At 35.6% G+C, this 14,204-nt stretch overlaps 1 protein-coding gene across 1 annotated transcript in view; it reads right to left on the bottom strand.

Moving 5' to 3' along the window:
• Positions 1-9,036: 9,036 nt before the first annotated feature.
• Positions 9,037-14,204, bottom strand: part of LOC125651371 (uncharacterized) — a 50,208-nt gene continuing 45,040 nt past the window's right edge. Inside the window, exon 31 of the mRNA XM_048879931.2 lies at positions 9,037-14,123. Coding sequence (XP_048735888.2) covers positions 13,962-14,123 — 162 coding nt within the window. The 3' untranslated portion in view covers positions 9,037-13,961. The remainder of the gene's footprint in view (positions 14,124-14,204) is intronic.

Raw genomic sequence — 14,204 nt, 5'->3', positions numbered from 1 at the left:
ACATGTACTTTGAATGACCGACGGTGAAATCAATCAATCAATGTTTTATTCTCATAAATGCACAGTCATATACAGTTGTATTACAAATAGCAGATTGGAAGATACAAAATACTGCATTTTCTATCTCCTTTATATACTACTATGTATAAAGTGAAGAAAGATTAATTCAACAAATTAACATTACCACGAGACCAGCCTTTCACCTAATGGAATTTATTAAAGCTATACGTAAGGTCCACATTTTCTTTACAACAAATAGAAATCTGCATAAACTTTTAAGCAGTGCAAGATTTGTTGATGTAAATAGTTTGTGGAATTTTATAGTATTTGAATTCTTTGTTAAATTTTCAGACAATAAAGATTTTCTGACAATTCTTATATAATGATGCGTACACTAAACACTGTACCGATACTCGTCTCCTACTTTGTTTTGATTCTATTCGTTGTCTTACTACTCAAACTCCTTATATATTTACAGAATTTCATTTGCTATTTTTTCAATGAATATGTTTTCATGAAACCCCATATCTCGCATCGTTTAGTGATATTGGATGTATTATTTTGTCGCATTAGTGTAACTGACAATCAATGATTTGTGTTCTTTACATCTTGCGATAACGTTAAGCTTTATCAAATCTTTCTCTTATAGTACGTCTATAACTTCCTGAATTTATAAATGTCACACCAATTGAAACTTACGAAACATAATTTTCGGGGGGGGGGGGGGTTGGTGAGGGTTTTTTTGTTTTTGTTTTTTGGGTTTTTTTTTTTTTTTTATCTGTATTGACTTTTAATTTCCAGAGCTCATGATAATATTCAAAGCATTCTGCAACTTTTCAGGTGATTCAGCAAATATTGTATTGTCATCAGCATATGAAAGAACTATTTGTTTTTCTTATGGTGTGCAATCCTTTCAAGAACAAGAAGAAGAATGATTCTGAAATTTGATATATGTGGATGCTATTGAAATAAAAACGCTTAATCTGTCAATATAAAGCAGCTGTATTTAGTTTACCTGATAATGAGATATGTGATACATTTCTGTATAGATTATTCGGGAAAATATTACAGGAGCGGATCAAAGATCTGAATTTAATCAGATTTGATCATTCGGAAGATTCAGCCCTCTGTAAATTACTATACAATTGTCTGAGGTTCGTTTTGAAGCGTCCTTCACATTTACAAGAACGCTGACGTTTATTAAACGCAAGTTGTTTATAATACGGGACTTTCGAGATACGGATCCACTCGACTTTTATCGCGCATTGAACGTCATTTGTAGGGCATGTCACTCCGGATTACAATAACAATTAACTAAACAAGCATGGAACTCTTCAATTGCTATCAAATTCCTGCATTTAAATGCTATCTTTGAAAGAAAGGAATTACTACAACCATTTTATAGGAAAATGCATTTGATTAGAATATGAGAGTTGGTGAGGTAAATAAATCTAGGGAATATCTTGAGGATATCGGTAAAACCTCACGCCTTGTATCCAATGATACGCGTCTAAATGCACCTTTTCCCCTCCATCTAATTTACAGCCAGGTACTAAGTACCAACAGTGACTCGGATCGTCACCGTGGGACTGTGCATAGCGAATCACCATTTGTATCGTTGTCAACTTTGCCCTACAATAGCACATTTTCGAGTTACTGCCGGAACACCGTTTTTACCCGAATTTTACACGCGCCCTCGGATTTGGTTAGCCCTAGGCATTTCCGGTTTTAAAACGTCAAGTTCCAAAATGATAGAGATAACTTTTTAAATCCATTTTTTAATGGAAAGTGACAGATCTTAGGTTCTTTTTTTCGGATCGAGGGGTATCTTGTTTCTTTTGTAGAAAAATTAGTTTAGTTAGTTCAGAGTTGTGCGAGATTGCAGTGGAACTGAGAGGTAATAACACTTGAACATTGTGGTGAATAAAATTATATTAAACAAAGTGTTTTAATTTGTCTATAGAATTTCGGTCTGGTAAAATGTGATTCGGTCGAGTAATATTGAACAGTTAGGAAATATACAGAGTATTGACTGACAGTACACATCCTTCAAACTATATGGACAGCTGATGAGCAAGAAGGGAGTGCATACATCGGATCATGTAGAAAATCAATGTCTGTCTAATTAATTATGAACATCGTAATCTATCATACAAACCACGTGCACAATAAATGGCAAATGACAGGGTAAACCATCGAATTCATTCCATGACACGACTTACCTATTATTCATCAATTGAGAATCGATCATTGTACGAATTAATTTACACTCACATCGACGTAATTGCTCAGAAATATTTGCTTTCTCATAGTCTATAAAGGGACCGACCATCCCTTCCTTATTAAATGTTTCAAGTGTTTATGCATTCAAAACCAAATACAATAAGGTGCATACTCGTATATAAAATTATTGAAAACCAAATACACATACAGCTAGGTGACTGTATATTAGTTCAGGAAGAGGAAACAACACTAAAAATTCATTCAATAAATTTTGTCAAACTACCACATTGTTTGCATTGATTAGTTCATTAAATTTAAATTCTGTAATTGATATTTGTAGATTAGCTATACACGTGTTGCAGGGATGGTGGTTTGTAAATGTAGAAATAACCAACTCCTGGCTCAGGGTTCACAATGCAGTCATTTATTGCATGATAAAACGAATGATGATGATAACGATGATTACAATGTCGATTACAAAATGTCCATTACAAAAAATGGCCCTAAAAGACAAAATAGTAACAATGAATATCACAGCGATTTACAATCAATAGAAAGTACATTTCAACCTTAAGAGTTATCTCCCTTAATTCAAATATAGTAAAATATACTTTACTCAAATATTTACAGTTGCATTACAAATCATGTAACACTATGAAATTACATGATTTAAATATAATAAAAGGTAATATCTTTTAATTACCTATCTATGGGACAAGTCCCAATGCATGCAAACATCAAAATGCTGCCTGGATGCTTCTAATCTATTTATAACAAATATATCATTACAGTACTATATACACTATAATAACTATAGATATAATATAAGCATATACAGAGGTGAAATAACTTTATTTACTGTTCTTCATAATATTTAAACTTTCACTCTTCTCTCAAACAGTGATATTAGTTATATATATACATATTATGGAGATAAATGTTAAAAAATTAGCACTTACTGTCAGGTCTGGATTTGAAGGTCTAATAATGTCTTTGTCAAATTCAAAATGCCAAATCAGCACAAAGATACCAAAACTGCTTAAAAGCAAGCCACAACCAACCTGACCAAAAACTCTCTAGATTTTAACTGAATAAAACTCAGTTCTACAGCCAATGAAATAGCAAGACCTGTGAACCTTTTCACTCACCTATTACACTAAGTAAATAAAGGGGTGGATCTGGGAATTTGACTTAAATCATAAAATGTGCTTTTAATTCCATATGCACTATTCATGTTTATTAAAATATGGTATCATATAATATATACAAGTTAAAACACACTGCTACACACGTATTAACACTTCGCCGAGAGTCACGTCCCTTTGCGGGGTCATCCAAAGGTCAATCGGTGAAAAAACCAAATTTTCCTTCTTTACCTTACCAAATGTAAGACGTTATGACTTTGAATTTTAGCTAATTATGAAGTTTTCATACAAGTTAATGGGTTGTCCCAATCTGGGGCATTATTGTAGTTGACTGCAATTGATGAAAAAATAACAACTGTCAAAGCTACAGATAGGAAAATTACAAAGGCCAACGTAGGGAAATACGATTTTTAACCGGGAGATAGAGGACAAGGGAGGTAACTGTGAAAGTGTTGATACGTGTATTGATAACACTACTCCATTCTTGAACAAATTGGTTTTTAACGCTTCTCTAACACAAAACTTTAGCCAGTTACATGTAAGGCTATGGAATATATGACTTATCCATATATACATTTAAGATAATCCACAAGAATTAAATAGGTCTTGTATGCGTTTTATAGATGGGTGTATAAATGACTCACCCATATAACACCTGTAAAAGTAGTTATAGATTACATTTGTAATTTTGTTCCTTGAACGTGATACTTTGTTGCTAAGTATTTTCATGTCAGTGTATGGTTTTAACGAAAAATGACTCAGCAGTTCATCAGCCCTAGCAAAATGACACTGGAGTGTTGCTAGAATGTACTTTGCTGGAAAAGATATAACCCCTTAAAAACGTAAACTTGAATGCTGCTGGACAGTATTTTTGTGTGTAAAATACCAAACAAACGACATCTTATAAAAAGAACAACCAATGCGTTAATGTTTACGAAACTTATCAATCCAGAAATAATTTTGACATTTTTGGTGAACTTGTAATAATGAAATACATGTATGATGTCACTGATATGCGTTTTCATTTCAATATTTTATATAACTACTGCATATGCTGATGTACACAAGTTTACGCACTGACATGTTTCGCGCCATTGATGAAATGACGCAGAGTTTCGAAATAAGGTACATTGACGGATGGAAACCAACTTTCATTTCTAGGAGTGACCACTTTAAATGACAGTAATAAAACTAACAATGAATACTATTTCCCCGAGTGATATCGTGTGTGTATTTTATGTATATATTTTATATTATGTTATCTATTTTTCTATTCTCTCATTTATCTGTCTGTGAATATGTTTTATACAGGACCACAATGTAAACTAGTCATTCGTACTAATTGTGCTATCCTGTCTAAATAAAAGAATTATTATTATTATACCCTCCTTCGGACCTTGCAGAGAGATTTATCACCAGAGCGTTATCTGTAAATGATATTGTAACGTCTTATATTATGTGCTTTCCATGAGATTTTGTATGAATGATTGATAGAGTTAAATTCCTTCGTTGCAAAAGTGCCACGGCTCTATGCCTACAAGTTTTGATGATTTTAGTTGTTGCAGAATAGTACTTAATACTACCACTGAAATTAATCAGGATGTTTCAGGGAATGACATGAGATTACAGGCCAGCACATACAATTTTTACAAACATTCCCATATTGTGAAAATTGTTACAGGTGTTGCAGGTAACCAACTGCTCTATTTATGATCTGATTCCCCACAGACCACTTCATCTTGTCCATGAGGGTGAGGATTTTAGGGGGGGGGGGTACCATCATACAAACAATCTAACATTAAGTAACCCTTTCCGAAGCGAAGACAACGAGAAGATCACTGGATCATGGCTCTAGGTACTGCATTTCCATATGGATGCAATGATAATGTATATTATGTAGGAAAGTTGACTAGTCCACAAGGTTCTTTTGAATTTCGGAAAAGGTATGGGTGGGTTTGTTAAGTTCCACGATTGTTTGTATTGGAAACACGACTGTTAAGTTGGTATCAGGAACGGGGCTATTCAGTTCTGGAATTGTTTGTATCAGGGACGGGTGTATTCAGTTCTGGGAGTGTTGGTATCGGGAACGGGTCTATTCAGTTCTGTGAGTGTTGGTATTGGGAACGGGTCTATTCAGTTCTGGGAGTGTTGGTATCGGGATCGGGTCTGCTGAGTTTTGGGATTATTTATTTTATTATGGGAGGGTATTTTTACTTTCAGGACTGTCAGTCATTGGCTTTGGTCCGTATGTTTCTCGACCACCTGTCATTTACGATGGAAGGTCTGTCCTCGGTTTGGGAAAAAGTCTTCCTTTTGATAAAATCAAATGTTTCAATCGATGGTAAAACGTTTTGAATGGAATGGAGTAATCTTTAACGGAGCGTGGTGATAGCTATTGCTTTTAGAAACAGCGACCGTGTCAGGAATACCATTTGAAGTCATAGACGTTAAGACGTCACAAGTTGTTCGTGAAGTACCGCAAATTTAGACCTATGTTTAGCGCTTACGGTTGCAACAATAAGGGTTCTTTAGGTGTTGTTTTTTCTCAATCTAAGTGTGTGTTGTGTTTTCCTGTGAACCATTTCAAACATTATAATATACTCAATAAAAGACGTTTGCGGTTCGAGAGCACTAAGTATAGATATAATTGTGGGCGTTTTCGGTTATGTGCGTGGTCCATAGACTGGGGTGCAAATATAGGGTTTACAGTTGAATATTCCATAATTCATAATCTATAAAAGACAATTTTCTACAAAAGCGAAAATATTACGGTCTGCTGACTGTTTGTTTTACGTCTCATCGAGAATTTGTCACTCATAATGAGACGTCACTAGTTGTAGGTTAAGTACCACGAATTTAGACCTTATGGTCCTAGCAATGACAGTTTTTTAACGTTTCGATGCCTGCCACAAAACGGGACCTCCGTTTAAGTTCCTATCTGAAAGATCCGTGATTTTCACTTCTAAATGCCGAGCATTTTGCAAAGGAGCAATCACTACCTATGTTTATGTCTTAGTGTTGGTGCGGCTATTACACAAGCGGGGTGGAACTCACGACCTCCCGGTTACCAAGCGAACGCTCTACCACTGAGCTATTACGGTATCTTGGTATAAATCCGTTTAAAACCACATTGCGTGTCTCTGTGTGTATTCGAGTACCTTATACTCACATGTTGTGTGTGCGTATGTTGTTTTGCGTCCCAGTCGAGAAATATTCATTGATATTAAGATTTTACCAGCTTCGAGTGAAGTGCCACAAACTTTGACCTGTATATGACGCTGAGGACCGTAGTAATTGGGTTTCGTTTTCATGCAATCGCCTCCATTGTTAAGCTCATTTAAGAAATTAAATTTTATTTTTGAAAATGCACTCAAGAAATTTTCAAAAATGACATTTATTCTGTTATATTTGTAAGACTATAAAGTGCGATGGTCACGCCAAAGTGCGATGGTTTGTTAACGTTACGGCCAACTCCAAAGTGCGATGGTCACGCCAAAGTCCGATGGTGCAAGATTCAGTTACATTTGTGACGTCATTCTTAACGTCTTTCAAAATGAAGCCGACGAAATGCAACGTCAGTTTGCCCCAACGAATATTCTTTCTGCTGCAGTGCTTACACTAACTTCTTCCGGTTGGAGGAAGGCACGGGTGATTAAGATTGACATGGACGACAGCAACGGCAAAGTACACTGTTCAGGATTGTGAGAGCGGCAAAGTACATTTGTTGTCGAACGATCTACTTCGCCCAAACATTCTTTAATTCGTGATCATGTATTACTTGTGATGTACACGTATCAACTTCCTGAGGTATGTTATAACGATTTCGCGTTGGAAAATTTTGTGTTTAATATACGACAGCTAAACGGTATTGAAATAAGTTCTTATTCTTATTCTCTGTGCATGGATTTTGCACTGATATTTTGGTGAAACAACAAACGGTTGGTACAGCCTGTACCGAAACACCGTCACAGTGTCGTTTACAAACCAATGGACTTCAGTGTCTCACTCCATCGCACTATGGCGCATTCGTCTCACACCATCGCACTTTGGCGTGTCAGACCATCGCACTTTGGCGCATGAGTGTGAACGATTGCATTTTGGTGTGTCACATCATCGGGGTTTGGCTCAGACCATCGCACTTTGGCGTGACCATCAAACTTTGGAGTCCTACATATTTACATTCCGCTTTTATTGCTATCGGAATCCCCATGTGTTAAAATAGGATTACTGTATTTATTTGTATTCATTCCGCATCATTTACATCTGCATCACATTCGTGAGGAAATGGCTGTCATTACTATATGTACAGATATCAAAGCAAATGCACTGGAAATGTAAACATCCAAAGCACCCGCGATCGACTCTGTCGTCTAACAACTACTGCTTACGATAAACGTATCAGACTGGACACTATCCACGAAATAAAGATCGAACATCTTACTGTTAAACTTCCGCGCGCCTTCTGTTGTATATTCATGAAATAATCATACTCCCCTACTGCTCTATATTCAGTTAATGTATACTCCCCTACTGTTGTATATTCAGATAATGAATACTCCCCTTCTGTTGTATATTTAGATAATGTATAATCCCCTACTGTCGTACTTTCAGATAATGAATATTCCCCATTGTTGTATATTCAAATATTGTATACTCCCCTACTATTGTATATTAACTACTGTTGTATATATTCAGATAATGTATACCCCCCTAATGTTGTATATTCAGATAATGAATACTCCCCTACTGTTGTATATCCAGATAATGGACACTCCCCTGCTGTTGTATATTCAGATAATGGACACTCCCCTGCTGTTGTATATTCAGGTAATGAATACTCCCTTACTGTTGTATATATTCAGATATTCAGGTTATGAACCCCCCCAACCCCCAAACCTCCAACCCCCAAACGTACTCGCACTAGCATAGTGGTTAGAGCGTTCGTTTCGCAGTCAGGTTGCAGGTTGAATTGGCGGTTCCGTCTCCGCGTCAAATTCAAGACGCATAACAAAGACAATGGCTCTTCTTTCCGCAACAGCTTCGAAAATTATGGGTCTTTCCGATATAACGTATTAGCACTTCGTGAAAAGTATGCGGGCGTGAAACCTTGCAGTTCATACTCTCTTGTATGTTCTAAAATGAAATTTATTTATGGTATTTACATGATACTGAAGTGATTTATTTCTATCGGAATTTGCAGTAAAACAATAGACCTACTAGTCATGTAAATCAATGCGACATTTAGATGTAACGACAACGTTTTATCTATTAATAATAATAATTTTTATTCATATGTTGATTCGATACCATAGAGCGTTGGGTTTTTTCTGCGTGTCTATATTTTGGCGATTTGCTGACACAAAGGTATGCTAATAGTTTTAGCGGAATACATTTTGGTGGACGATGAAGCGTTGGACCTGTCGACAGGGGATGCTTACTCAACTTAGGCCCCTGATCCCATCTTTGGTATATCCAGGGCCCGTGTTTGCTCAACTCTCTATTTTGTATTGTCCATTGAAGTTATGGGATTGACCACTGTTCGTTATCTTCACATTTCATATATGCGCACATTGTTCATAACTGGGGCGTATTCATGAGGAAATCGCCTTCAATACAGATCGTAAAAGACAGCAAAAACATTGGAAACGTAAATACTACAAAATTTACATGACAGTCAATAGTAAATTTATTTACATTGCTAGAAAGCGGTACGTCAACAAAATATACATGAAATACAAGCATAAATAAGAAAAGGTAATGTCAATAGAATTAACACGTTTAAATTATCTACAGGTAAAAGGCAATTGATGTCAAAAGAATTAACACGTTTAATCTATCTGCAGGTAAAAGCTAATTGCTGTCGAAAGAATCAACACGTTTAATTAATCTACAGGTACAAGGTAGTAGCTGTCAAAAGAATTAACACGTTTAATTTATCTACAGATAAAAGGTTGATATCAAGACTCATCACGTGAGAAATGGTGATTCAGATGTTTAAAAAATCATGAATTTTTTTCTATATTTGGAAGTCGTGGCACACTGAAATATTCATATTTTTCTCTGTAATATTGGCCGTGGGTCAGGACCAGATTAAACCTTAGATTATAATGAATTATGTCTCAGAGTATTTGCTTGTATTTAAATTATAGCTTAGAGACAATGCTTTTCTCTCAATGACTGAGAACTTTTAACTTCCAAGAGGCAAAAATAAAAGCATATTCTCAGCTACCTAATTAGCACTTTGATCACAATTAAGACAAATAGTTTTTTCTTCTTTAAACCTATCACACAGATAATTTAGGTAATGTTCTTGCCCCCGTACACGTGAATTTTAGTTAACGTTGACATCAATGGTATTTTAAATGACCTTGACATTGATCTTTTCTAAATAACATTGACCCTATGTTGATGACGCTAGGTCAGCTATAACGCATTCTGAATATGTGCACCTGATTTCTATCTACAGATCAATCCGAAAACATGAATTACCTTTACTTGATCCGGAACGTAGTGCGCTTAAGTAATGTAGTTTAAGACTTCCGGGTAGTATATTCGAGAAGCGTCATACAGCCACTTCGGGTAAAGTATTTGGAGTTTTACTCATATTATTTTGTAAATTTGTGGCGAAAGGGGGATACCCTCTAAATCTGTCATTACAATTTCTGTTATGATACGACACGTGTCTACATAATCAAACATCTCAAGGGGGCTAAAACAAATAAAAGAGGAAAAGAGGGAAGATACAGAGACGTCAAAAGCATTCTATTGGGGGTTCAAACTTACTTATTCCCCAAATAGTACATCTAAGAGTGGCAAGTACCCCCCCCCCCCCCCCCCCGACCACACCTATGAAAAATAATTTTTATCAATCGAGCAATATTTAACAAATGAAAATTGATTTTGATTTAATTACCTATTTTACTGCATTTTAAATATACCGGTTGAGATAAACAATCTCAGCTGAGATAAACAATCCCAGCTGCATGCTACAAATGTACAACTGATTTGTACACAGAGTGGACACGTCCAGTTACTTTGGAGAGAGTTACCCAAACATTGTAATCTGCTTTATTTTTAAAAGTGTCGGCCGGTAGCAGTGGAAGAATTTTAGCCCTGATATAACAGTTAGAGCGTTGATTTCCTACTATAATTTTGGCGTGGGGGGGGGGGGGGGGCATGGTAGGCAAGATCCATACACGTGTCGATCCTCGTGAAAACCCGATCTTTGAGCTAATGAGTTGCCATCATCTTTTGAGAATCAGTAGTTCTGTTCAGATTTCGTACAAAATAATCATGCCAGTCGTTATTGGAGAAATTTGTAGAACAGTGGATGTCTCATTTTGAAATTATTTATTTATCCCCCCCCCCGAAAAATCACACCCCTGACTCGATTAAGAAATTCTCTTTTGTTTCCATTAACATTTCCTTAGAAATTATTTCAACTGTTTTTACTACCAGGAAGTTGTCATATTTACACTAAATGTTAGAATACAAAGAGAGATAACTCACGTTTTCAAACAGACCCATTATAGAGTTATGACCTTCACATGAATTCTATGATTTTTCACTTTTCCTTGATTAAGATATATATCATGTCCAAAGTCAGCGGGTTGTGTACATTACAGTAAATCTTGATTTTGTATTCATCTGCATGTTTGGTTTGTAGATAATTCACCTGATAGAACATTCAATCTAGAATAAGATTAGTAATGAACTTAAATTACATGTAATTAGAAACGAAATCAATATTGTGTAATTTTCTCACGATGATAAAATACGAACAAAGAAGAATGTTTTGCAATATTACAATAAAATACGGATATGGTTTGAAACTATCATAACCCCGGAAAATTACAAATTGCTCTGAAAATTTAAACCAAACCATACCTTTCCTTAATATTGGCCTAAAATCAGAATTTGACAAAGAAACATGTATTACACTGTATAGGTACACCGTGATAGAACATATTCATAAAGTTAACCAAATGGATAAATGTTTTTCAAAAGTTAAATTGTAACATCTACATAGTTAGCAGAAATGAGCATCCAAACCTACATCTCTGGTGAGATAAAATTGGTACTTAGATTAGGGCTATATTTGAATGCAACTATGATATTATTTTTTCCCATTGTATTCCCTCGCTTTGTAATCGACTACCAAAAACTGCAGCTAAAAGCTAAAAGAAACTAGTACTTATTGTAACGGGGACCGTTACAGATGTTCCCCAAACATTCCCCCATTTAGAAAATGGTGTCATTTGTTTCAGTACAAGTTGTTTTGACCATATCAATCAGTCGATTTCACGCTAAAACAAATCAGTTATAGATATCTGAAAATTCTGCGCACGTGCACGCACGTGTGTGCACGTGTTGATGAGTAATGTTATCATGTTGATACATTACAAGTCTAAATATATGACTATAAGAGAAGTTTCACAACAGTTCAATGAAAAACGAGAAATGAATAGCAACTCAAAACTATGACGACCAAAATCAATGCACGTGCATGCGCGTGAGTATCACACAGCATTTTCGTTGATGCTATTTAATAGGCATTTGAACGATATACTTACTATATGAATTTGGTATCGATTGCTTCCCTTATAAGAAAGTTATGGCGATTTCGAAATCGTCCAATCAGAAATAAGCGCACGTGCATGCGCGTGCAGAAGTGATTTTGACACCATCAATTAATGGACAGGCCCAAAACATATCGGTAACCTAAATTTCAAACCTATTCATTGCAATCTTAAAATGTTATAAATAAACCAATACTTGAATTTAGATGTCAAAAATTACAATGCACGCTCATTCACGCGCACGCGATTTTGATAATACTATTTTTGTTGACACCATTTAATAGGCATTCATATCATAGATCTACAGGATAAATTTGAATTCATTTCAGTTTTTAATTCAATAGTTATGGCGATTTTAGTACCCGAAAAATGAAAGAAAAGCTATGCACGTACATACACGCGCATGTGAGTATGACTGAGCATCAATGTTGATGTCATTCAATAGACATTTGATATATATACTTAAATTGTAAATTTCATATTGTTTCCATCCTTTATAAGAAAGTTATGGCGATTTGAAAATCGTCCAATCAGAATTTAGCACACGTGCATGCTCGTGTTGGAGAGTAATTACTATTATACAAGTCTGTTAAGAATCCCAAGATACTTATACAACCCAAGTTTCAAATGATTTTGACAAAAAACAAAAAAGTTATGGTCATTGAAAGAATTGAACCTTCAAAAGACAATGCACGTGTGTGCGCATGCGCGTTTGCAATTTTTATTACATCGATCTGTAGATATTTGGTATGTCTACCTATCCTGGAAATATCATTAGATTTCCGTAAGTGATATGAAAGTTAGAGGCGTTTTTGTATTATCCAATCAAATTAAAGCACACGTGCATGCATGTGCAAAATTGAAATTTTAACTCTGCCAAACAGTTTAGGGTCTCAAGCTATACCTACGATATAAATATCAAACGATTTCATTGAAAAATAAAAAGGTTAGACAGATTCCAAAGTTTGTAAACAAAAAATCCAATGCACATGCATGCTATTTCAGACAAAATGACATTCGTTCCGCACATCTACATATGCTATACTATCATCCTAAAAAGGTTTCATCTTGGTCCCTTGAGTAGTTTCTGAGAACACTCGTGGACAAAAAAGTCACAAGAAGAAAGAATAATAACGAGCTATAACTGTGTTGGGATGCCAACACAAATGTCTCCGAACACCTCCCCATGTCAGAAATGGTTTTTGATACCGGATATGCAATCAGGATCCTCTAAAAACCCTAGAAACTAAATTTGGTTGAAATCCGACGGACTTGTAATTTGGCCGCCATTTTCTTCAATGGCGGCCATTTTGAAACATTTGAAAACAGATTGGAAGGAAATACTGATGCTAGTAATGAATTGTGGACCCTCAATTTACCCCAGAACCCAAATGTTGTAAAGATTTCAACTTTTTGAAATATTTCGGTATATGGCGGCCATTTTGAAAATGGCGGCTCAAAAAAAAAATTTGATGGTGGAAATGGACTCGGGGTCACTAAAGTACCCTAGAAATTGAATTTGGTTGAAACCCGACAACCTTGAGTTTTTGACGTTTTTTGGCCGCCATCTTGAAACGGCGGCCATTTTGAAAATTTGAAAAGTTGAATGCAGCCCTCCTAGTGACCCCCTATCAGCTCACAAAGTTTGAAGTGGATCTGTCGAAGCACTTTCACAAAATCGGTCGGACAAATTTCTCACTAAAGAAGAGGAATAATAAGAATAAGAAGAAGAAAATAATAATAATAATAAGAAACGGAGCAAAAACAATATGTCTCCGACACTTTGTGTTCGGAGACATAATAATGATAAGAAACAGAGTAAAACCAATATGTTCCCAAACTTCGTTTGTGGAACATAATTACATGGGGAAGACACCCCTTATTAAAAGTATTCTCGCATGAATTGCATCACGTACATAATCTTTGTGTTTCATTCATGTATATCCCATACAATATATTCTGTTGTAATCAGTTAAACAGTATATAGATAGAACTATAGATTCAGTCAAAAGTCTCACAGGAATGAAACATGAACTTTGTCTGTTTGTTTATGGCTGGGAGCGAACACACATTTCTCCAAAATGTTCTTGCGTTTTGCATCTCCTTTGGATCCGTTTTCTTTAATTTCGTACAAGTCATAATCTGTTGCATCCACTTGGTATTTTGTCATTTTGTCCTATAGGAAAAAATACAATTATGTGTTTATCATGATTGAGAGAGAGAGAGAGAAGAGAGAGAGAGTGAAAGAGAGGCACAA

Source organism: Ostrea edulis, chromosome 5 (genome assembly GCF_947568905.1).
Source record: "Ostrea edulis chromosome 5, xbOstEdul1.1, whole genome shotgun sequence".
In the NCBI taxonomy this organism is placed as follows: Eukaryota; Metazoa; Mollusca; class Bivalvia; order Ostreida; family Ostreidae; genus Ostrea; species Ostrea edulis.
Note: the sequence above shows the minus strand (reverse complement) of the source record. Positions and strands in the feature narration are given on the sequence as shown.